At 46.8% G+C, this 23,484-nt stretch overlaps 1 protein-coding gene across 6 annotated transcripts in view; it reads right to left on the bottom strand.

The window, feature by feature from the left end:
- Window positions 1-22,534, bottom strand: part of FLNB (filamin B) — an 86,597-nt gene extending 64,063 nt beyond the window's left edge. For 5 of the 6 annotated variants that reach the window (XM_088061889.1, XM_088061895.1, XM_088061892.1 and 2 more), the window contains exon 1: window positions 7,002-7,502. In XM_088061889.1, the coding sequence (XP_087918015.1) occupies window positions 7,002-7,350 (349 nt within the window). In that variant the 5' untranslated portion in view covers window positions 7,351-7,502. Of the gene's footprint in view, window positions 1-7,001; window positions 7,503-8,445; window positions 8,540-22,467 lie in introns of those variants that run through there. The other variant, XM_088061890.1, reaches the window with a different exon arrangement.
- Window positions 22,535-23,484: the final 950 nt, after the last annotated feature.

Below are 23,484 nucleotides of genomic sequence, written 5' to 3'. Positions count from 1 at the left end.
GATGTCACTGCAGCCCACAGTCATTTTTGTGCTGTTACTGGGTAGTGTTGGCAGGAGAGTTCATGCAACCTGCTGCTAGACGAAAACAGCTTGCCCCTTTGCAAGAAAGGCCACAGCGTGGATGGTCAAAGCTCTGCCACTACCAACTCACCAGCCTGATCAGTAAAACTTGCTATATTTCAGTGACCCAGGCAAATTAACTCTAAAGTATCTCCTGAATTTATGCTTTAAGACACTGCTTTCTGTATTTACTGGTTCCTCCCCGTTAGTTCAGTTGTCTACTTCTCCAGGTTGCAAGGAACAGCAAAGGGCCATCACCTGACTCAGAGGAAGCATCCCACTAGTAACCAGACAGTGCAGCTGCTTGTGTGGCCATTCTTCTCACACACTTTAGAGAGACAGGGATGTTTTCCTCCAAAGGCAATATCAGCAGGAGGTTCAAACAACTTCAACCCATCACACCAGGGGACACAGGATTCAGCTACTCCACCCTCTGTCCACTCCCAGGCAGCCCAGGGCAGTGTCTGCTGCGTTACTCACCACAAGGGAGTATGTGCCGGGCAATCCTAGCTTCCCCAGGAACTTGGGCAAAGCTCCATTTGGCTGCTGTTTGAAGTGGCCTAGCTTGTTTTCACTAACACAAAAAATCCAGTTTATTCTTGCAGTGGTTGTATCCCAGTCGCCATGTACAAGCACAGTAGGAACTAGACATTGCATGCATCTCACTATAGATGTTAGACTTCAACTGCTTACAGAAGAATAGTGCTTACACAATGACTTGCAATCAATTAGATGAACCCAAAGCCCACCACAGTAGATCCAATCCTCACTGTGATATTATGTAGACCAGATATTATGTAGGCATCTTCAAAATTCAAGGTTAGTTGCAGGAGGGACAGAGAGCCAAAGGATGCTGACAGACAGGTTAGAGACCACATCAGAGCCCAGAGAACCATCTGGTTAAGATACAGCATACACTTACTGCAAGACTTTTGAGTACAGAACTGGGATTTATCTCCTAATGATGACCTAGAAGAAAGTCCTCCCTATTAGATTACAGAGCACTAGCTCTTCCTCAGGAGTAACACAAACAGGCAGGAGTACAACTACACAACCTTTTGCCTCGTGGTGAAAGAAAATCTGCACCAAATCCCCAGAAGCAGAACCTAGGGGGGAAAACTCACTAGAGTTTCATTGCACAAATCCAAATAAACAGGCAGAGCTTGCTTAGTCCATTGCACAGAACCTCAGATCTCAGTTAGTCAACTCTGAACTCGAGGTCAAGTTCCCAGGAAGAGCAAGGGTAGCTCTACTCACCCCACCAGGTGAGGGGTTGCAAGAGGGTGGTGTGAGTATCTACTTTTCCAACTAACACCAACAGACAACTACAGCAATCAAGAAAATATACAGAAGCAGCTAGCACAAGTTTCACAGACAGTATTCTCATGAAACTGCTACTCTTATTCCTCCAAAGACCACCTAAATGCACATATTGTTCCACCTCCACCTTTGACCATTTACAGGTATTCAGCCCGCAACAAGCTAAGCAGTGCCATATAGTGAAGGCTGCAGCACACTGCTCAGATCTCCTAACAAGGGTAGGTGGTGCCTTCCCCTAATCTTTTCTTCATACATTTTGGGTTAGATTCTTCCCACAGCAGTTAACGTTTAGCTACAGAGCGTTTCCTTCCTCTGACAAAGACACACTTGGTATATCCGATTCTGTTTTTCTTGCCACATCCAAGTTGATTGCAGCTACCCATCCCCACCTACTTCCACCCACCATGTGTGTCCATCACTGCTGTGGTGCACCCCTTCTCCCTATGAGTGGGTACTCTACAACAGGACCCACAATGCTATCAGAGGACACAAAAAAAGCAAGAAAACCTCACAGGCACCTACAGTTTGTCTACAGAAAGCCTGGCTACCGCACCAACAGCCAGAGTCACACTCAATGCTTTGTAAGCAAGAGCCCCTGTGACAGGCTCTTCACGCACACTGGTACCACCACACCAGACAGAGCCAAACACCAGTTCACTGAGCTCTGTGTCTTTTTTACTGTAATGACTTAGGAATCAGGTGACATATTCATGAGCTCACTATCATGCTAGGCAATAAAGGAAGACAGGCCCACCTGATGCTGGTGGCAGGGACCTGGTGAGCATCACACTACAGCAGAGGTTTGTTCACTCCAGCATCACCAGCAACATGCTTTCACTCTGGTGTGCTTGCTAAACATGCATTAGTGGTCTAAACTTAGCAGACCCTTGTTCAGGACCCGAACGAGCTCATCAAAGACTTTTTCTGAGGGGCAGAGAGAAAACAGAATTCCTCTGCAGCCTGGGGGATTCAGAGGCCATTGTTTTACTTCCCATTGCTTGGAGCAGACACAGAACAATGCTGGCAACATAGCAGCCTGACCACACACAAGGCTAACCACATTCTTAGGTTACAATTGTAGGCTAGAAAAGAGTTATCCTAACCCATTTAGATTCAAACATCCCCATGTAAGTCAATACAGGACGTGGCATTAGAATATGGAGCAGTTAAGATTTCAGTCCATCTTGAATAGCTGGCATAGCCTTCAGTGCTTTAAATGAAAAAGCTGTTTAGCACATTAGTCTAACTGGCCCCAAGTAATTTTACCGAAGTTTGATCACTTTACAAGTTTCCGCTCATACGTAAAAGAATGCAAGAACAGTCTGTGTAAGCTACCTTAAAGTCTCCTGTAACTTGGAACTCAAAGTTCAGGCAAAGGCACTTTTTTATTAGGCCAGCAGTCCAACTACTGAAACAGAATGTCCTGAGGAGACCAAGAATCTTCCAAAGGGAGCTGAAGCTACCTCCAGCAAAGAGGTCCACTGCCCATCTACCAAAAATTATTTTCAAGGGGAAGGACTGTCATATTTCCAAGAAGCAGAAATCTGCTTCCAAGACACACTGGATATTTTCCAGAAAGGAGCCTCCAGGGAAGTCACAGATAAGTGGCAGACAAAATGCAAGTGTATTTTGACTACCTCCTTATGATGTGTTAATAGAACATTGAGTGAGACAGAAGAAACCTTAAATGTACACAGGCTGAAAACACATTTTCTTTTTTTCAGTTTTCAAGGACCTAGCTCTAAGCATTACAGAACAACACAATTACTGTTTTATAAGAGACTACTTTTCCCTCTAGAAATGTACAGTTTGCTTTGTCTCTCTTTAATGTGCCAGCAGCATTGGGAAGAAAGTTTGTTTTCAACAATTTTCCTAAAATGAGATTTCTGTAAGGTCCTCAGACTCATAGGTCATGACACTTTCACCTTAAGCACACTATAGACCACAGTTTGTGCATCAAGTACTTGATCATTAACCAAAACCCCACCCAATGCACAGGTTAGGCTTGGTCAGTACTCCTGCAGCTGGGATATGCCACCACAAAACTCTGTGTGAGGCAAGTACCAACAGACCATGACTCTGGTATAACCCCATCCTCTCCTCACCCATCTCCTTCCTGGCATAGCTGAACTCCCTGCAGGCACTGCAACAGGACACTGGACCACCACAGAGACAAACCTGTGGATACATCAGACAATTGTAGCCAAGGCCAGCACTGGATCCTACTGCCACAGCAGCAGATGTGCCACTGCCCATATATTTACTTGCATTGCCACTTCACATCCTGTTGTAAGGCAAGCCAGGCCAGCTCACTTACCTGATGAAAGTGCAACCTGGCAGAGAAACCATATTTTTCAGTTTGCTCAATCTGACTGTAGCAGCCCAAGACTGCAGTTTTACTCAACAAGGAAGCTTGGCACCCATCCTACCTCTCCCAGTGACACGAGGCTGCTGGGTGAGCAATGGCATGAGAACACTGCCAACAGGTGAGCAGCGCAGTACGCACCTAGGACCTGCCAGCTGCAAGCTTGGGTGCAACTTGGCAGGTCTCACCTCAAAATCATTTGCCAGGTTTCAGCTACATGGTTCTGTTTCTAAGCTACATCAGTTGACTCCTATTGCCAGTTACCAGGGTTTCTAGGGTCAAGCTCGATGCCAAATTAACTTTGACTCCCCTCCCTTCTCTGCTAAGTAATCTGTAGAGTCGATCAACCCCTTCAGCCAAGAGCAAAGCCCTTGTGCTCTACATTCCTGGCATCCTACTCCCAGTGCCTGTCATGCAGCATGCCACTCAGCACCCAGGAATTTGCAATTATCTCAGTCTAGCAGACAAGGAAAAAAGCTAGACTTAACACTTGTTAATACTTGAGCAGCACAGCAGCCACCTCATGTTGAGCAGAAGGTTCTGTGAAGTCACCTGCTCCCACAGCAGCTTTTTCAGAGCATTCACTCCCATCTTTGCTGGGTGACACAAAGCACCTATGTGCTTCATGGCCTTTTTTACATTAGATCATACATGCAGTCAATTTTGCACTGAAGTGAATACACTTCATGCCTAGAAGAAAAGCTTCCTGAAACTAGCAAAAGACTTTGAGCAGAGACTAAACAAGGGGTGACAGCAGCAGGAGAGGTTGGGCTGCTAATGTGCATCCAGAAAGGGTTGTGGTCAAACACTTTGTATAGGCAGATTTACTTTAAATAGACAAACATTGAATGCCAAAACCTTGCTACTGAAAAGGTTTTAAAATGTGGTTGTAGTACAGCAGCAGTAGCTGAGCCATAACACATGGCTTCCAAAACGTTCCTGGAAGTTAAATAATAACTGGAACAGGCACTGCATCCACTTAGCAGAGGTCTGATGGCATTATTAATGCCAGAAATCCAGCAGGCCCAGCTGAAGGTTTTCCCAGCTGATTTGGCTTAGAGTTGGCCCTAAACACCCCAGGCCCTAAAGACCAACCTGGTCTTTACCTAGAGCCTTTACTAGTTTCTTTTTTTTCACTTCAGCTCCAGGGTCTGCAATGGCCCTGGTTTTGTTCAACAACACAAAAGAGACTGAACAGTAGAAACAAAAAGAAAGCCTCAAGTTCTTCAGAACTGCAGAGAAAAGCACACCAGGGGCAAGTACTAAACTCAGTGGACACTGCACCTGCAGGACAGGTGCCAAGGGCTTCAGCCCTTCAACCCAGTAGAACACTGCAAGGCTCACTCAGAATGTCTTTTTTGGAAAGGGCACTCAGAACGTTTTTTCAGGACAGACTCAGTTTATCCAGGACAGTACAGTAGGGCTCCTGTGCCACTCCTTGGCTCCAGCTCAGGCGGCAGAGCATTGATGGAGCTGTACACTCCTTCATGCAGAGGCTGGGATATGGCAAAAGCATTAGCAGTCAGTCATTCCATTCTCTCAAAGCTTCAAGTTTTCTCAGGGTTTGGGTTTTTAAATTTAATTTGGTTTTTTTTTAATAGCCAACACAATGCAAGTAAGCTGTAAAACAAATAGACATGTCTTAAATTATTACAGACACCCTGCAGTTCAGCCTAACCACGTAAAGGAGCTGTGCTGCTGCAGCAGCATTTCTAGAAAGGAAGTCACTGAAAGCCAGACCTGATGGGAGTAGCCTTGATCTCCCAAACCCGTCACCCTCGGGAAGTTCCACAGACAAGTAGGAAGGCAGCTGGAGTAACAACATTTTTCTAGGGAAAACAATACAATAGGAGGGGAGTGTTGGCCTGCTGTTGGAGCTAGTCTAGCAGCTGCCACAGAAAGGTGAGCTCTGATGTTAGCAAAAGCTCAGCCCAGGAATCAGCAGCTGCAATTCGAACTCCACTGAGTGCAAAGGGAATCCATCTCTAAGTAAATAATTAGCACCAGCTTCATTCCCAGTTGCAAATACATTAGCTGTTCTACCCAGGGAGGAGAATCTGCCACTTAGGACCAACAGTCCTCACTTTTTGTCCAAAGTTGCTTTTACACATTAGTAGAGAGAAAGAGGGTACCCAGCTACAGGTTTCCGGAGAGAGCCAGGTCTCCCCCAAACTGGAGAAGTTTCTATTTTCTTGCTATCGTAGTTGAAGCCTTTGAAGAGAAACAGCTTTTACCTTGGCCAAGCATTTTAGACAACTGAGTAGAACTACGCTCACCCAAATTCAGCTGTGCAATTCTTCGAGGCCAGAATCATCAGGAAGCAGTAGTTATAGTTATCTGGCAAAGAGCTAGAAAAGGCATTCACATTCCTTCCCAGAGATCTCTCAGGCATTCAAATTACTGCTTTACAGACTACGTTGTGGCCACACCTGAGCTATTCCCCAAACGGTCACCGAACGCATTCCTGAGGGATCATCCGCAATCCGACGTGCATGCCAGCAGCTTTCGTCTCCAAACCTCCAACTATCAACCAACTGCATGCCCCAGTATGGCAAGGGGACGCAAATCTCATGTCAGCCTGGGTGGCAGTAGCTCAAAGTACCCATTGTCTGGGCTTAGCAGGGTTCCTTGAACATTTCCTGCCGTAACCTACCGCAGCAAAAAAAAAAAAAAGTTTGAGGAGAAAAGTGCAACCCTTTTCAAAAGTTGCAACTATGCTTAGGCAAGCATCAGTGCTAATGTGAACACTGGCATCATCTACTGGGCTGTGGTGAGAAAAGTCTCCCCACTTTCCTACACTACCTGCGGCTGCAGCTATTTCCACACTGCCATCAGAGTCTAGCTCCAGCACCCTGCCAAAGCCCAGGTACGCCCAGCTAGAGCAGCATTGTCCTGCCGCGTACTCCTGCCGGGCTGCTGGAGGGGTCAGCGCCTGGAGGAGCTGGCCACACAGGGAGAGAACACGCCCTGGCACTAGGTTTCTTCAGGAAAGACCTGAAAGCAAAGCTTCATCTATGAAGTAGTGACCAAGAGGGACGCTGAGGGGGACAGGAGCTCACTGCTAGCTCCGACAGCCGGGCTATGGGGCAACCCCACGGCACACACAACTCTTTAAAGACAGAAGCCCCTCAGCTCCTGAGCCCGTAGCCCCCACTGCCGTGAGCCCCGTCATGGTTCCATCAGGCAAAGGTCCAGCGCAGGAAAAAACACAATAAAACGAGAAAACAACAAAACGGCCCGCTAGAGACGCACTCACCGATGGAGACCAGCTTGATGCTCTCCCGCTCCAGGAACTCGAGGGCCACCGAGACGTTCTCCAGCTGCATCTGGCGGAAGGTGGGCCGCTGGTGGTACTTGCGGTACATGCGCTTCTGGCTGAGCACCTCCAGCAGGGCGATCAGCCGCAGCCCGTCGCTCAGGTCATGCTGCAGGTTGCCGATGCGCTTGTTGACGCAGCGCAGGTGCTCGTTGCACCAGCGGGTGAAGGTGTTCTGCTGGATCCGCTTCCAAGGCGCGTCCTCCGCCAGGTCCTTCTCGGTGGCGGGCATCTCGCCGTCGGGATCGACCGCTCTCCGCGCGCCCTGACCCCGCGCCTGCGTGCTCATGGCCAGCCCCGCTCCGCCTCCTCGATCCACTGCGCTCCGCCCGCGCTCCGCCCGGCCGCCTGCGGGGAGGGAGGGAAGGAGTGAAGAGCGCTCAGCAGCGGCCCCTCTCTTTTTCCTGCTCTCGCTGCTGCTGCTGCCGCTGCCGCTGCCTGACCTACCCGCTCTGCGCGGGCCCGCGCCGCCGCCCGGCCTTTATCCGCCGGGAGCGGCACGCCCTCCGCTGCATCAATCCCGCTCCCCGCCGCACCGGCCCGCGGGGGCCGGCCTGGGCTGGGCCGGGCCGGCCTGGCCTAGCCTAGCCTAGCCTAGCGTGGCAGAGCCCTTGATGAACGGGGGCCGCGCTGGGCCGACATTCACCTGGCCGAGGTGCCGGGCGGGGCTGGGGCGCGGCCCCCGGGCACGGGCAGGAGTGCAGCTGGACTGGAGCTAGTTCCCGGCCGGGGTGCAGACCCCTCGCCCCACAGACAAATGGAAACCCGCAGTAGGAACAGGAGTGCAGCCCCCGACCCACCCGCACCACAGCTCCACTCAGGCGACACAGGTTAGGCTGCCAGCCGTATGCCGGCTACAGGTGGAGGCAGCCACGGCTGGGTGAGCCCTCGCCGGGCCTGCAGAGCTGTGCAGGGCAGAGCCGGGGCTCTGGGCTTAGTGGGATTCGATTCTGCACAGCCTGCGCCCGGAGCGGCTGAGGGTGCTCACACGCGATGCGATGTGGCAAAGGGACAGCAAACTCTGTGCCGACACACAGGATTTTATCGGCCATTTGAAAGTAATAGAAACGTCTAAAAGCAGTCAATTACGGTTCGAATTCTTGGGGGGTTCTTTGCTTTTCCCCCCCCACTTTTGTGGCTGGTTTTCTGGCGCGCCACTCCCTGCTGATCTACAAGACTGTGACTTGCCGCTGACTCATTTGATGACAGCAGAGTCAATAGAACTACTCCAGCTGCCTTGCTGCATACTGAATTTTTGCAGGTCGCTGAGACATCTCATGACACTTCCTGGGTCTCTGAAAGCTGCGGTGAGCTGTCCCTGCGTGTCCCTATCCTGTGCCGACCCGATCACCCTCCCCTGGGGTCCAATCCAGCACGGACTTACTGTCTTGGCTTTGCTGCCAGGAGCTGCTCCACTGATTCAAGCAAAGTGTGTTACCTATTTACATCAAGGCTGCCACACTGAAAGGTGCAGGTGTCTATCAGAGAAAACAAATCCATTAAAACACAATCAATACAGTCTTATTTAATTAAATTACTGTAGTCATTCTCAGGTAGAAAATTAGAATACAGATGTCCAATTATTTTCTTTTCAAGGGTTTTTTTCTAATCCCTCCACTAAACCATCACACCATAGTTTTCTCTCCAGTGACCTAATAGATTCTTCCCCCAGGCTAATTCATATTAGGTGCATTTGTTAACAATGGATTAAGAAAGAAGCAGATATGAAGGTGAGGTAAAGTGAGAGTTATGTCTAAACTTCTATTGTTCCCTAATCAGCATTGCCTCCTGTTTTAAAACTATCAAAGAAATCAGAGATCAGATTTAGTATACTGAAATGTTGAGGTGTATCTCATGGCACAGCAGCCACTGCCCTTTCCTCAAATTACAAAGCCAAGCAGCAGGAAGCTTTTATTATTCAAATAAAAACTGACATTAAGTGAGAGTTTTAATTCACAGCACAAAACTAGTGACAGGACATAGAGATACTGCAGTCAGGGCAGGCTGTGTCTCTGCGAGCAGCTCTGCTGTCAGCACAGGTTTGTCCAGCCCAGGGGGAAGCAGCCTGGAAACATGGAGCTGAGCCTTTTCTCAAGGACTTCTCTCCCATCATCCAGTACTTCATCTTTTAATAGATACTAATTGCTTATTGACTTTGGCCTGGGTTGGGACTCCTTAGCAACCATTCCACATCCGGATTAGCTGATTGCTTATAATATTTTTATTCCCGTTCCTTTTCACTCCCACACCTAGTAATGCACACGATTTAATATCATTTTGTGCCCATGCCATGCTGGAAGTTGAAGCTTCAGACATTGTTTTTTCTGTAACAAAGGCAGTGAATAGGAATCACACAGGAAAAAGACAGAATTCGTATTAGGACCTCTATTTTTAACCGATGTATTTAGTTAAAATTTTCAATAAAAGTAATTTTTTCCATAGACCCAGCAAAGAAAATTTTCAGCCCAATGTTATACTGTGCAATGACATGCTCTGCACACATAAGAACAGTGGTTTCTTTGAGTGGTTTTCCACCATTCCATCCATCCATCCGTCTGTCCGTCCATCCATCCCATCAGAAGCACTGAGGCACAAAACCAGGTGTGAAGTGCTCAGCAAAGCTCTGGCACAGACATGCAAGCCCAGCTCACCCTATTAGACTCAGGACAAGTGGCACAGTCAGGGCTGTTGCTGTTGTGACCATGCAGGGTTGGTGGGGTACTGGTGGTCTGCAGTAGCCCTTGTCACAGCTGCCCTTCCCTGCACATCACAGGGCTTTTGATCAGAATTCAGCCTTTTGCATCCTGACTGCTTTCATGATTATTGGGAAACAAAGACTGCTTTATGGGAAGAGAATAAAAAAAGCAAAATTATTTCTGCTCCGAGGAACAGATCTTGTTTCGTTCCTTTCTTCCCAGTCACAGATGATCCTCACAGCTACAGTCTGATCAAGACTTCTGGCTGATGGGAAGTGAAGAGAGGCAGCCCCTGCCTGCATGGCACCCCATCACCTGCACAGGTGACTGAGATCAGGAGAGGTGCCCTGTCTGAGACCTTCCTGGCCACAAATGTGATATCCAGCTGTGGCAGCAACTGCAGGGCTGGGCATCAATGCCTGGTCTTATCTACTGATGAGAGAGTCCCTCTGTACGGCGCTGTGATCAGATTCCTCTTGGGGTCACATTTGACCTGAAAAACTGTATTTCCTTTGAAATGAAGTTGGAAGACAGTTTAACACAAGTGAACCTGTGTTTCATCAGGAGACAGAGAAATAAAAACAAGCTAAACCATGAATCTGTACTTGCTGGAATACCATCTTGGTACTGTATATTATTACAAATGAACTAATGTGTGCCTTGCAGAAATACCTTATGTGCATATTTATATGGGTAGATATCTGTGTGGATCTATGTATATAGGCAGAAAGGGAGGGAGATGGCAGTACTGTGCTCCGGGGTGGATACTTTTTCTTTTGATTTGTCCTGTATGACAAGGATCTTTCCATTCCATTCTTTACTTGCTAGATGCAGATACAAGGAAGGAAGAACACAGTCATTGCTTTCTTGGTTCTCTTTAAGCAGTTGTAAAAACACAGCAATTTTTTTCCCACTGTTTTAAAAATACTCTTCCTCTATGGTAATTCACCACAAGGCTAAATTTAAAAAGACCCTGTTTAATTCAGCAGCAGAGGGCTTCCTTTGCCACATACTCACTGTTTTATCATGGAACTGCTCAGAATATTTGTGTTTGAAAATACATCCTTGACAAATAAAATAAACTGTAAGGGCAATTCATTATGGCATGCTCTATTTTTAGCAAAAAGTCACTGCAGAATGTCTCTCAAACCAGAATATAGCATTAAGTCCTCTGAAGTCACAGGGAGTTGCTTTGCTGACAGAAAAAAATGGGGAGCACAGTTTAAACTGTAAAGGTAAATAAAAGTTGGCTGGCCTTTGCAGGTCTGTTACTGCTCTTTTTGGGATCATTGACAGTCCTTAATGGAAATTTAATCTCATTTATCATATCCTTGGGGACCCTGGAATGGTACCATGGGGCTCCACGGTGAACACTTGCCATTAGTTTTTTGGAGCATACTAACAGCAGAGGGAAATGGCAACTCTAACACTGGCTGTTTCATTAAGGAAAAGTCTGTTGAAGCCTGGTTTTGCAAAAGCAGAAGGGTGTGGGGAGTGGCAGCATGGGCCCTCGCTGACATCAGTGAACAGCGCATGATGGGGTGACTAATGAAGTCAGGTCTGTTTCAGGGTAATCGACTTATCACAGACTCATGTGATGATATGTTCTTGGATTCCTCCAAGTCATGGGCTGTACATGAGAGAGCCCAGCCATTTGGAACACTGTACATGCTCTCTGCTTGACGCATTGTTCAGCAGCAGCTAGATTTGATTGTAACAGGACAAGAACTGGAATTAATCTCAACTGTTAATCCAACATCTGCACACTTTGCTTGGAGCAGGAATCGGCCATGGCTGAGCATTCAGGCTGAGTCTTTGCAGGTAGAAGGATTTTTCTCTGCCCCTGGCAGGTCATGCTTTAGTTATCACCTCTCTGAGGATCTGTGCAACAGAAATGTCACCTTTTAAAGATTTCAGGGGTGCTGCACAAGGAGCAATGACTTTTATTTTCCCCACATTACAACTAACCCCACACAAGTGACTCTGAAGATGCATCAGATCCCAGCAGAAATGTATGGTGAAAAACCAGCAGGATGCCTCCATCTTTTCCAAAGGTTTCTGTCAAAGCAGCAGCACACTGAAGGTTTTTACCCTGGAGCTGTCAGAACTTGTGAGTTGTCAGGGCAAAGGCTTGGAAAAAGAATAACTGGGCCATGGGCTATAGCACCCGGGTAGCTTTAGAAATTTATCAGGAGATTTTAAATATTTATAATTTTTTGGCACATAATAGCCTTATCCAAACACAGGACAGCATTGTGCATTAAAACAAAAGCCATGTATAACAAATGCCATAAAATAAATTGTAGCACATTCAAGCCAGTGTGCAGATGCTAATCCTCACATCCTGCGGGGCAGCTCATCCACTAACCTAGCACCCAGCCAGTAACGCTGAAGATCCAGCAGCTGAGACTCACAGTAGTTAAAGGTTTGCCTTTTCAGAAGCCGCAGGCAACGTAACTCGAAGGGATTTCATGACTAAGTGACCATAAATGGCATTGCTGCACAGCTGGCAGCATCAAGTCTGGTTCAGCATCACAGCCAGGTCCTCCCAGCCTCCTGTGTCAAAGGTTTCCAAACACACTGCACATTTTCTTCACCTGTTACCTATTTACTGCGTTCTGAAAGATAATAGAAGTGTTCCTTCTCAATTGATGAAGTAGTCATTAAACCTCTCCTTTTGTTACCATGATCTCTACCAAATGAAGCCAAACCCAGACAAGCCGTTCAAGTCAAAGCATGAATCAAATGGTTGCATCATATGGACTGCATTTTCCTTATTCAGCAGCTCTATGGAAGGCAAAGAAGCTCTTCATTATACGGATATTGGCTAGGAACTTTGATACAACTTGTTCTGAGGTTTTCCATCTTCTGTTTTCTCCTCTGTTATCCAAGAAAGACAGTAATATAAGCGCCTGAAGCAGCAGTTCAGCCCAAATCGAACAGAGGGATGTCTTTAGGTAGAGAAATCTCTAGAACTATGCTGAAAAATAAAACTTGTTCTATAATTTGCATTGAAATTTATATTTGGAAAGTCTATTCAGGCAACAGTTACTTCTAGTAGCAGTTGTGTCTGGGGCAATTTTCATCTCTCTGTGTCTGGAAGAACATGGGTTTTCTTCTGCACAGAGTTCTTGCTGCATTATATATGTGTATATATATGTCTTGCTGCATTATATATGTACCCAGAAGCTGAAACTCGTGCCAAATCCATCTGGCAAACAGTGTTTCGCCAGAACTTGCAGTGCTGCTTTTGCCTTGGGTCCCAGGGAGACTTGCAGCTGGAATTTAAAGGTCTGGTTTTGACACAGGCTGTAAACAGCCCAAGAGCAAGGCTGCTTGTGCTTTTTTGCTATCCTGAAATCAGAGGAGACAACTAAACTGAAATCCATCTAGCACATACTGGAAGAGCAAGGACAGGGCATTCCCTGGGAGTGTCTCATGCAGGAATTCACCTAATTTATTTGTCCAAAATACCCTTGCTGCTTGCTCCCATGGAAATGTTATGGAGGTCATCTCTTTTTCTTGCTTCATCTATTTTTCTGACTGATAAACTGCTGCAGGGTGTTTAATTTTACTTCTGATTTGTGAAGCTGATTTTAAATGAAAAAACACATACAGCCACATATAAGCATCTCTCTTTCCAAAATCCAAGAAAAGTTGTGTCAGTACCTGAGGACAATGCCTAGCAGTGCAAATGTCCCCATGGCAGCGCCTGCTCTCAGCCAGAACCTCCCCCCACCCCCAGCACCAGGAATGCGGTGATGGCTGCGCTGTGGGTGTCCGAGCGAAACATAGCTTACCCAAATAAATGTGACTTGATATATCAAACATGACGTTGAAAAATAATTTGAAATAGCAGCTCATTTTTAAAATAACTCAGGATCTGATTTCATGACCTGGGAAGTCAGATCCTATACAAACCCACACAATGCTCCAGTGTGCAGCTAATCAGGGCTTCCTGCCCCTAGCAGATACCGCAGGCACAGGCCTCATTAGGCATTTTCTCTGCTTGCTTCCAGCCTTACTTACTGCTTGTGTTTGCACTCAGGGTAACCAGAGCTCTCCTCCTAAGATGATACACCCATTTTTCTCAGGGTTTGAATTTCTTTTTTTCTGCTTTTACTCCATGAGTTGGAGTTTGCAGGAGTGACAGTGTAAAGTTGGAATTAAGCATCTCACATCTGCCAGAGCTCATGGACTGCACAGAATTCCAAGTGCTTCCCAGTTACTCTTCAGGAGCTGTTGTAACCTGAGATACAGATGAATAGTTTTGTTTGACTTCAGAGGAGTAGCCAAGCTCCTCCTTGGGACAGCTGGATGTAGCATAGGAAGGAATGCTTTCCAGAGGAACAGCATATATTTTTTAAACAAACCAAAACTCTTCTGTGTGACATAAACAAAATTGTTGACCTATGACCAGCCAAAGGGGGAGTTTGTTTGGCTCTCCTGGCACCCGCCCCAGGATGCAGCAGTGGGGTGAGAATGCCAGTGCAAAGAGTGAGTGAAAACACAACATCCCAGCTATTTCAGAGGAAAGGCATGGCACTGTGGTGATCACTTCCACCGTCCCCACTGCAGTGTTCTCATGATGGTGAATAACCAACCCCAAAAGCACTTCTAAGTGGATTTGCTTTCTGTGAAAGGCTGAAGTCATGCTCCTTTCTCTTTTTTAAACATTCTCACAAAACTATTCCCAGAAATCTTGCATAAAAGAAGCCTTAAGTCTACTGACTCATTTGAAAGCTGCTTTATTAGCCCCTGCATAGGCTGATAAGCCTTGCCTGGTGCGTAAGGACATAAGGGCTGTACATTGTTCTGCTGCTCAGCTCAGCAAGTACTGGCAGCCTGGGCTTGATCCAGCCAAGCAATTAGAGCATTTAACTTCCTCCATAAATGCTTGTATGTGTGAGGCCATGTGTTTGGGGGCATTCCTCTACTTGAAAGGAATCTAAGGTTTTAAACATGTTGCAGAAGCAGAAGGAATGGCAGAGGCATCTGTGGACAGCATCACATTTATCTGGGTGAGAATTAGGAATAATAAAAGGTGGAAGAAAAGCACTTGGACCTGGCCAGCAGTCACCAGCCTCAAGCCACCCTTCCCCCTGCATAGTTGTTAGTCAGTTTTGCTATTAGGGAGTATATTGCAGCATAACAATGTCCTGCAGCTGAGCTCTGCCCAGCAACACCCTCGAAGAGGAAAGGCGGGTGTGTGGGTGCAAGAAGCACCAGCAGGAGGGGGAAAAAGAAAGGGTGTTGCCACTGTCCCAGAACAAATGGAAGACACCACCCCAGGGTGTTCAGGAGGAATGTGGCGGCTTGGAAAACACTGAGCTGTGTGTACCCTGCATGAACTAGGGGGCTGGGTGTCTGGGGACAGCTCAGCAAGGGTTTGTCCAAAGAAACTGTAGTTCTCAGATGGGAGAAAATAGGGCAGGAAGAAAGTCGAATATATCACCCACCCCCTGGCACAAACAATGCCTTACCAATTCCTAGGATGTTCTCTGGCTGTATACTTTCCCTGAAAAATGTGAGACTCCCCTGTGGGAATCCTCACTCTTTTCTGGCTCAACCTTTGGCTTGTAGGACAAAACCTGCAATTCCCAGGTTCCTGCTTTTCTCAAAATGATGATTCCTGGATTTTGTGAAGCAGGCCTAAAATCACCAGCACAAAATATTTAAGAGAAAAGGACTAAAAGGACTTCTCCACTACTAATGGGAGAAGATGGCATCAGAAAGGTGTTACTGGCGGAGGTAGCTGGGCAGCTGGCACCTCTTGCTCTTTGTGTGCCTGGCAGTCCTGAAATAGGAGGTAATACTGAGAATGAGCCCAGTCACAAGATGTCTAATTTAAAAGGACCAAAAATTAAAAATAGACCCTTTTCAATCAAGGAACTGTGTATTTCAAAGGGCAAATCAGCCACTGCAGCAGGTGGTGCTGCACTTCACATCAGCCATCTGGTACAGTACTCCAAGCAAGGAACCTTGTCTTTGTAAGTATTGTCACTTCCCTACAGGTTAAAACACCAACCAAGAGCCTGGTATGATACAGAGGGGGAAAAACAGAGCCCTGGCAAGCTTAGTCCTACTAACCAGAGTGAGCAAGAGCTAAACATGCAAGGGGAACAGGTTTGGAGCATGGTTTGAGAACTGTTTTTGAGAGTGGTCACTGTGCCTTAGTTCCAGCTGCCTCATTGCTGCAATAGTGGTTTCAGAGAAGAGGTGGGGGGAAGAATGAGTTATAGATAGAGCAGCCCCAGGTAAGTGGTTTTATCTTTACAGCCCTGATGATAACATGGTTTGCAGCAGAATGCAGCAGATCCAATCCAGCTTGGGCCAGTTGTGCTATGTGGAAGCCCCAGAGAGCCCTGGCAGTGAAGAGGTCACCAGTGCAGGGCTGCAGGAGCTCTGCAGAGCTCTGGGTTATCACCACTACCCTCTCAGAGGCACTGGATGTTTGCATAGGCACAGCATGGTGGCCACCCAGGTGCCTTTGAGGGCCCTTGTTTTCTTTAGGCTTCTCTGAGGCTCAAGTCTGGGGAGAGAGATGGCAGCAGCTCCTTTAGGGACCAAAAACAGTCCCCAGATTGCAAGATGCACCAGGAGGGCCAGGTGCACCCACAAGAAGTCTCCTTCTCCTGCTCTCTGCACAGAAGCTCTCTTCTGGATATATATCCTCGTCGTTGAACTTTGTATGTAAAACTCTTCCTCTGTTCTGCATGGACTTTAGTTCCTTTGGCACAGCCATCGCTGGCTGGCAAGCAGCTGGGATGACTGTGTCTTAAAGCATGGGGCTGAGTATGCCAGCATACCTGTGTTATCTCCGTCTCTCTGGAAGGAGCAGGTGGGAAGACTCCACAGTGAAAGACTTCGATCCTGTGGCAAAAGCACCAGTTTGGCTGTTAACACACTGGTGCTGCTGGTGCTCAGCTGGCACAGGTACCGTGACACAGGCCAGAGCCTGGGAGCTCCATACAGATGGATGAGCAATTCCCTGTCCTGTGACAGGCTGATGTGGCCCCATAGGAGCCTTCCTCCTGCTCCTTTGCCAGCCTTGGCAGCGGTGTGCTGAGTTTTCTGCGGTTCTCACAGCAACTGCAAATTTTCCTTCCGCAAAGCAGAAATCCTGTCACAGGTTCCTTGACAGCAGCAAAGTTCCAGTAGCGAAGTGACAGAAGTTGGCGAAGCAGCTGCAAACTGGTCAAGAACAACTGGAGAACGGCTTATCTGAGGAGAGGCAGGCCGGTTTCCCTTTCCGGCAGATCCAACCGCTCTGACAGCTCCTAAGAACACTGATGAAGCGGGCAGGGGATCTCTGCGGGCACAGCCCGGCTCCCTGCCCGCGGCTCCATGTCCCCGGCTCCATGTCCCCGGCTCCATGTCCCCGGCTCCATGTCCCCGGCTCCATGTCCCCGGCTCCATGTCCCCTCAGGGCGAGCCGTCCCCACAAAGCCCTTGGCACTGCTGCCCCCTGCCGGCCCACGGAGCGCTGCTTGGCCTTCCCCTCATGGCGGCCCCGCCGCTCCCGGCGCCGGACAAGCCCCAGCAAAACGCCTTATTGGTTTAATTTGATAAAAATCCCTACAAAAAAAATTCCCGCGGCGGTGAAATCATGGAACCATAGAATCGCTTAGGCTGGAAAATCCCTCTAAGATCACCAAGTCCAATCATTAGCCCAGCACTGCCAAGCCACCGCTAACTCACATCCCTCAGTGCCACAACTGCAAGGCTTTCAAACACCTCCAGGGATGGTGATTCCACCACTGTACTGGGCAGCCCATTTCGGTGCTTGAAGGTGCTTTTAGCCAAGAAATTTTCCTTAATATCCAATCTAAACCTCCCTGGCATAACTTGGGGCTGTTTCCTCATCTTGTCACTTGTTACACCTGGGAGAAGAGCCAACCCCCACCTGGCTGTAATCTCCTTTCAGGTGTTGAAGAGCCATAAGGTCCCCCCTGATCCTCCTTTTCTCCAGGCTAAACACTCCCAGCTACTGCCAAGGAGACTTGTGCTCCAGCCCCTTCCCCAGCTCCAGTGCCCTTCTCTGGGCACACTCCAGCACCTCAATGTCTTTTGTGTACTGAGGGGCCCAAATCTGAACCCAGGATTTGAGCTGTGGCCTCAACAGTGCCCAGTGCAGGGGGACAATCGCTGCCCTGGTCCTGCTGGCCACACATTGCTGATACAGCCAGGATGCCACTGGCCTTCTTGGCCATCTGGGCTCATGGTCAGCTGCTGTCAGCCAACATGCCCAGATCCTTTTCCACCAGGCAGCTTTCCAGCCACTCTGCCCCAAAATCACCCAAAGCCTGCACAGCTGATGGGCTCATTCGCACTCCCCAGGCCCTGAGAACTGCAGTGGTGGGGTGGGAGCAGGGAAGGGGCTGTGCTGCCCCTGCTGCGGCCTGGGAGTATCTTCTCATGCCGCAGGAATGTGGTTATGTCATGGCGAGTCCCCCACACGCCCTGCTGCTGCCTCCCAGCCCGTTGCCGGCTGACAGCTCTGGGAAGCATCTTTACTGCTGAAATGGAAGCATAAATTTCTGCTGGCAGGGCTCCTGGCTGTGAAAACTTGTAAGCCATAACAACTGCTCACTGTGACAAAGTTACTCCAACATTTCCCATGGTCCTGGTCCATCCCTAAGAGCTGGGGGCAGGAAGAGGGGGAAAAGGTTTTAAAAACTTTTCATTTTCCTTATTTAGTTGAGCATTACCGGGGGCGATATTTCTGCCTGTGCATGAATCCTTCCTGCTGAACTCACAGGGCATGACGCACCCACAGGAGGGGAGAGCATGCCTGAGACAAGAGTGGCTGAAGTATGCTCCTGCTGAGCTGCTCTTTCTGAGGATTTGTATTTCTTTTTCCAGCCGAGAAGCTTTATTATTACAGAAAGAACATGAGATTTTTATGAGTGATTTTACAAATTAGTTTCTCAAATTGTTTGCAGCACAAGAAATGTTGCAGTCATTAAAGTTCATAGAAAGTATCAAATGCTCCATCACCGCAAAGCTTTTCCTTGTGCAACAGAAACAAAGCAAAGTCGCCCCTGGCATGTTTAGACTCTGACTCAGAAATGCTGTTCATCACCTCTCCACCATAGCATACAGCAACTCATCCTGCCCTTGTGCACATTGCTAGAACGAGCCCGGAGCTGAACCAGCACAAACCCAGCTACAAACATGATTTTAAAAACAAACAACTAATTATTTCCATTCACCTCATTTAATTTGGGCTCATGCAGAAATGCTGTTCATCCAATAGTCCAAAATATGTCACGTATTAGGAGCTAAAGAGTCCAACCCAATGAATGAGTCATCACCCAGTGGATGAAATCCCATATCTTCATGGCTGCTCATAAATAAGACAAGCTCAACTTTATAGTAAGTCATAAGTAAACAATGAACTATATGAAAATCAGACTCAGCTGTGTTATAACTGCATGGGCACAGTGCCCAAACAGAAATGAAAAGCGAATGTGATACCATCAGTGTTTGGCTTTGGAGACTGAATTTGGGACTGAGACTCTTAAGAGGGGTTTTGATGCATGTAGCAGGGCAGTCAGACATGCAGGCCTTTGAGGCCACTGCAGATGCCTGTTTGCAATAAATAACACATTATCCTGGCCATTAGCACTTCTGAACCTCAGATTCCAATGGGCAGATTTTCTGAAATTATCACCTGATATCTTCTTGCAACAGCCCAAAATTTCCAGGCAGTGCTCTTGTGTCCTTGCAGCCTGCTCCTTCATCAGTGCTCTCTCCTAGAGGGAAGTGAAGGGCAGCAAAACACTGTTGCTTCATGGCAGCAAAACATTGTTGCTTCACCCTGAGATGAGCATCTGTAACATCCTGTGCATCCCTCATAACCATACCCTGAGTGCTGGGCTGGATTCACAGAGCTGGCTGGAGTTTTTGATTTAATAACTATTTGAACCAGTGTTGTGAGAGAAGGCAAGAAATAGCAGAAAGTATTGATCAACCTCTATCTTGTTATAAAATTAAGAGCATATAAAATACAGTATTGAAATAACTGGAAGCCTAACCATACTGCAGCCCAGACAGCCCAGCAGAAGGACCAGGCAAGAGAAGATGTACTGATGGCACTGAGAAAGACTCTGGCACATGGTCATGAAGGAATCCTTCCGCAGCAGCGGCAGCTGAAGCCACCTCCAAGTTTGAGCTCCATTGCCACCCCAGAGCCCCGGCCACATGCAGCTCATGGGGGCCTGCAGCCAGTTTTGCAGGGGCATTTACTCCAATAAATAACACCTTTCTGCTCCTGAACAAGATAAGTGTCAAAAACTCTGGAAAATGTAAATTTCCTATTTGTATTCAGGTTAATGGTGCCAGTGGGATACAAAGAAGATCACAGGAAGCAAGTACTTGAATCTTAAGGAAATCCAGGATGTAGTTAGGTGTGCTAGAGGGTTGACAAGGTTGACAATCTCAAAGGATATTCTCTTTTCATTAAACTGACATTGTGAAGGTAACCATTAATGGCAGAGCTGCTGTTGCCTGAAGAAGGTGCTCCTGAGATAGATGCCTGACAGAGGAGCCAGCTTTGAAGTCTTACAGGTCTGCATGGGCTTTGGGGTACATTCTGAAGTGGAGATACCCTGCTAGTCTCTCTCCGTAGCATTCTCGTTTCAATACAGTAGAGCAGCTCAGGCTGCCTTTCAGATAGCAGAGAGGCCAAGACAGTAGCTGTCTGGCTATAGGAAGGGAAGAGACCAAAGCAGCTTTTCCCTGAGAGAGCAAAGCTCCAGCATCTGCCAAAGTACACAAGGACACAGACAGCCTCGTAGTTGTCCCTGCAGAACAGGGGCTGGGGCAGATGGGGATATCCGTTCTACAGTGATGTGTCCATACATGGGGGAGGGCTTTGAGATGTGTCACAAGAATGAAAGCCCAGAAGAGGCCCAAGCCTGGTCACAGGCACTCGGTTCATCCCAAGGGATGCAGGGTCTCATGCTGAGGAATGGGGCCTGACTCTCTTTCTCCTTCCTGCCCTGACATCACTGCATTTCTCTAAAAGGCTGAGAACAGTTGTGCCCTCTCAGGATTCCACAGATGATTTACAAGTCCTCTCAGGAGACTTCCAAAGAGCTCCTCTGGCTCCTTGCCTTCCTGATAGTCCTTGACCCAAGTGCTCTTCGCATCAGTTCAGGCTGGGCAGTACCACAGCCTCAGCTCAGACTTTTCCTAAAAAAGATGCTCTGATCGGGGAAGTAGTTTTATTTTTTCAACCCTTGGTACAGTTGTAACAGGGCAAAGCATGGTTGATATCCAACCAGAGATGTGAGTGCACAAGCCCAGGTCACTACTCACTGTCCAAGCAGAGATCCTCTGTATACATTCTCTTTTTAACACTGGAAATTACTGTACTTTAATAAAGTTCTGTAAATGGATGAATAATTTCCACAAGGAAAGAATGTTAAACTTGCATTGGCACAATGTTACTGCTAATCAAGTGATCTTCATAATTCTCCAGAACAAGCAAAACTTCATATTTTCCATATGTAGCCATCTTTGTCACCCAAAGTACTTTGTATTCAATAAAAATACCAGCTTTCATTAAAGAAAAAAACCTTTTCGGTGCAATTTTTCTGGCATTGCATATCTTTGGTTCACTCACTCAACATGTTTAGAATTAAATCACAAAACCTTAACTCACCCTCTAATGATCTGTTTGTTTTCAGATTCATATTCTCACAATATGTTTGCTGACAGCAGTTGGGCTCTTTGACAAAAGTCAAGAAATTTTTCCCAACAATGTATATTTGCTTCGTTCTGGTGAATTACAGGGGAAGGGTGCAGGCTGTACAAGCTGTCACCAGTAACGTGACTGTAAGACTAAGTGTAATTTATTTAGTACAAGCTAAATGTTTATACTAAGTGTTCTTTGTTCCAAACATTATCACTTCAACATTGAGCTTTTTATTAAGAGAGTTGTGAGAAAGGTTGAGCCCTGTTTTGAAAGGATTTTTAAATTTAGCATCACTATGACTTGGAGCCAAAACCCTGATGCATATAGTTCTCGGGAGAATTATAGCAAAAAGCTGTTCCCCTTGGTTTCAGGCGCTTCTAAACTGTTCTTTTTGACTTTGTATTATGCGCTAGAACTGAATAAGAACAAACCAATTCTTGAAAGGATATGTTGTTTCAAAATAAATCCAAAATCTTTCACTCCAAATACTGTCCAATATGGTACGTTGATATTATTTCACCTTATCCTTTTCTCCCACTCTTAAAATAATCCCTTCAAATTCATATTGATTGCACAAAGCACTTTGACCTCAACAGAAACAAAACACACTGGGATGAAATCTGGTCCTACCAATATTCCTCAGCCTTTCTCACCTGCCCACTGATGGATGGGGTCTGGAAGGTGTCCCCACCTTGGTGTCCACACACAGCTGCACTTCAAGCAACAATGACAAACAGACCTTCTTTAATAAACTAGTGACACCAGTTTATTAAACTGGTGATAAAGTGAAATTAAGTCTGTGATACCTGGAGAGCCCAGGATATTGTATCTTTTAAAAGTCAAGTGCAAGTTACTCTGTCAGAAGAGTATTGGACTTTGTCAGTAGCACGAATAATCTCATTCCATATAAACACACTTGAAAACTGCATCCCTGTATATTTGCCACTCAGAAAAGACAAAAAGAGAAAGGAGAGCAGTGAGGAGGATGACGACACGGGAAACTCACCTTTTAGCAAAGGGCCTCGGGATCCTGATCTGCTGCTGAGAAAGTCAAAGCCAGATGTGGTTTCGAGCTGCATGGAGAGAGCAATGTCAGAGGTGAGGGGTTTCCACTTCCCAGGGGAAAAGTGACTCATGGTAGAAAGCTGCAGCTAAGCAGCCACACACTAGGGAAATATATGTTCAAACAGGAGTAAATTGACCTTGTGAGCAACTAACTGTACCCTTAACTATCTCTTACAGTAGATCTTCCACCTCTCAAATGGAAGGAAGAATCAATGTCAGATTTTTCTCTAAAACACATGTAATTTAAATAGGAAGAGTTGAAGCTGGTTGTCCCATCTTACATACTGTACTTCATACTAGTTCCTGTTTTCTTGGGAGCAATTCATCTTACGAACAGTGATTCCAAGCTTTACTCCTAGAAAGCATTAACAACTTAATATTACTTCCATTTTTATAGCAGCTAGAATTATCCTTGTTTGCTCATTGAAAAATATTTTACACACAGCAAATACACACAGCAAATATCTCTGGGTTTATCTGAAGAAAGGAAATCCTTTCTGCAGACTATTCTTTGGTCCCTGCTGAGTTGCCAGCTCCAAAGCCTGCGGAGTGCCCAGCAGCATGCAAGGGTGTTTCTCTGGGGTGTGAAGCTGACCCTCCTACACATAACAGATTTCTGGCACGGGCATTGTTCTTTACTAGGGCCCTGTTTTCACAGGTATTTAATGAATAGGCTTTCAACTGCAAAAAACACAGGCTGAGATCAAGAAGGCAAATGACCTTTGTGCTTGTGATTGTATGATCACATAGTTACACTTATTTTCCTCATTAACATATAGGAATCCCTTTTTTGTTAATGCACTTTATTTAATTCTAATAGGCTTTTTGTTGTATTTAAAAACCTAGAGGAAAACAGAAAAAAAGTCCCATTGTTCTCCCACATGTTTGTTTTCACTACAACTACTAAGAGGAAAAGCCCTTTACAAAAACAGGATACAGCAGACTTCTCTATGCTGTG

Source organism: Pseudopodoces humilis, chromosome 13, assembly GCF_049639895.1.
Source record: "Pseudopodoces humilis isolate 2021_Gansu_Grassland_sample_001 chromosome 13, ASM4963989v1, whole genome shotgun sequence".
In the NCBI taxonomy this organism is placed as follows: domain Eukaryota; kingdom Metazoa; phylum Chordata; class Aves; order Passeriformes; family Paridae; genus Pseudopodoces; species Pseudopodoces humilis.
Note: the sequence above shows the minus strand (reverse complement) of the source record. Positions and strands in the feature narration are given on the sequence as shown.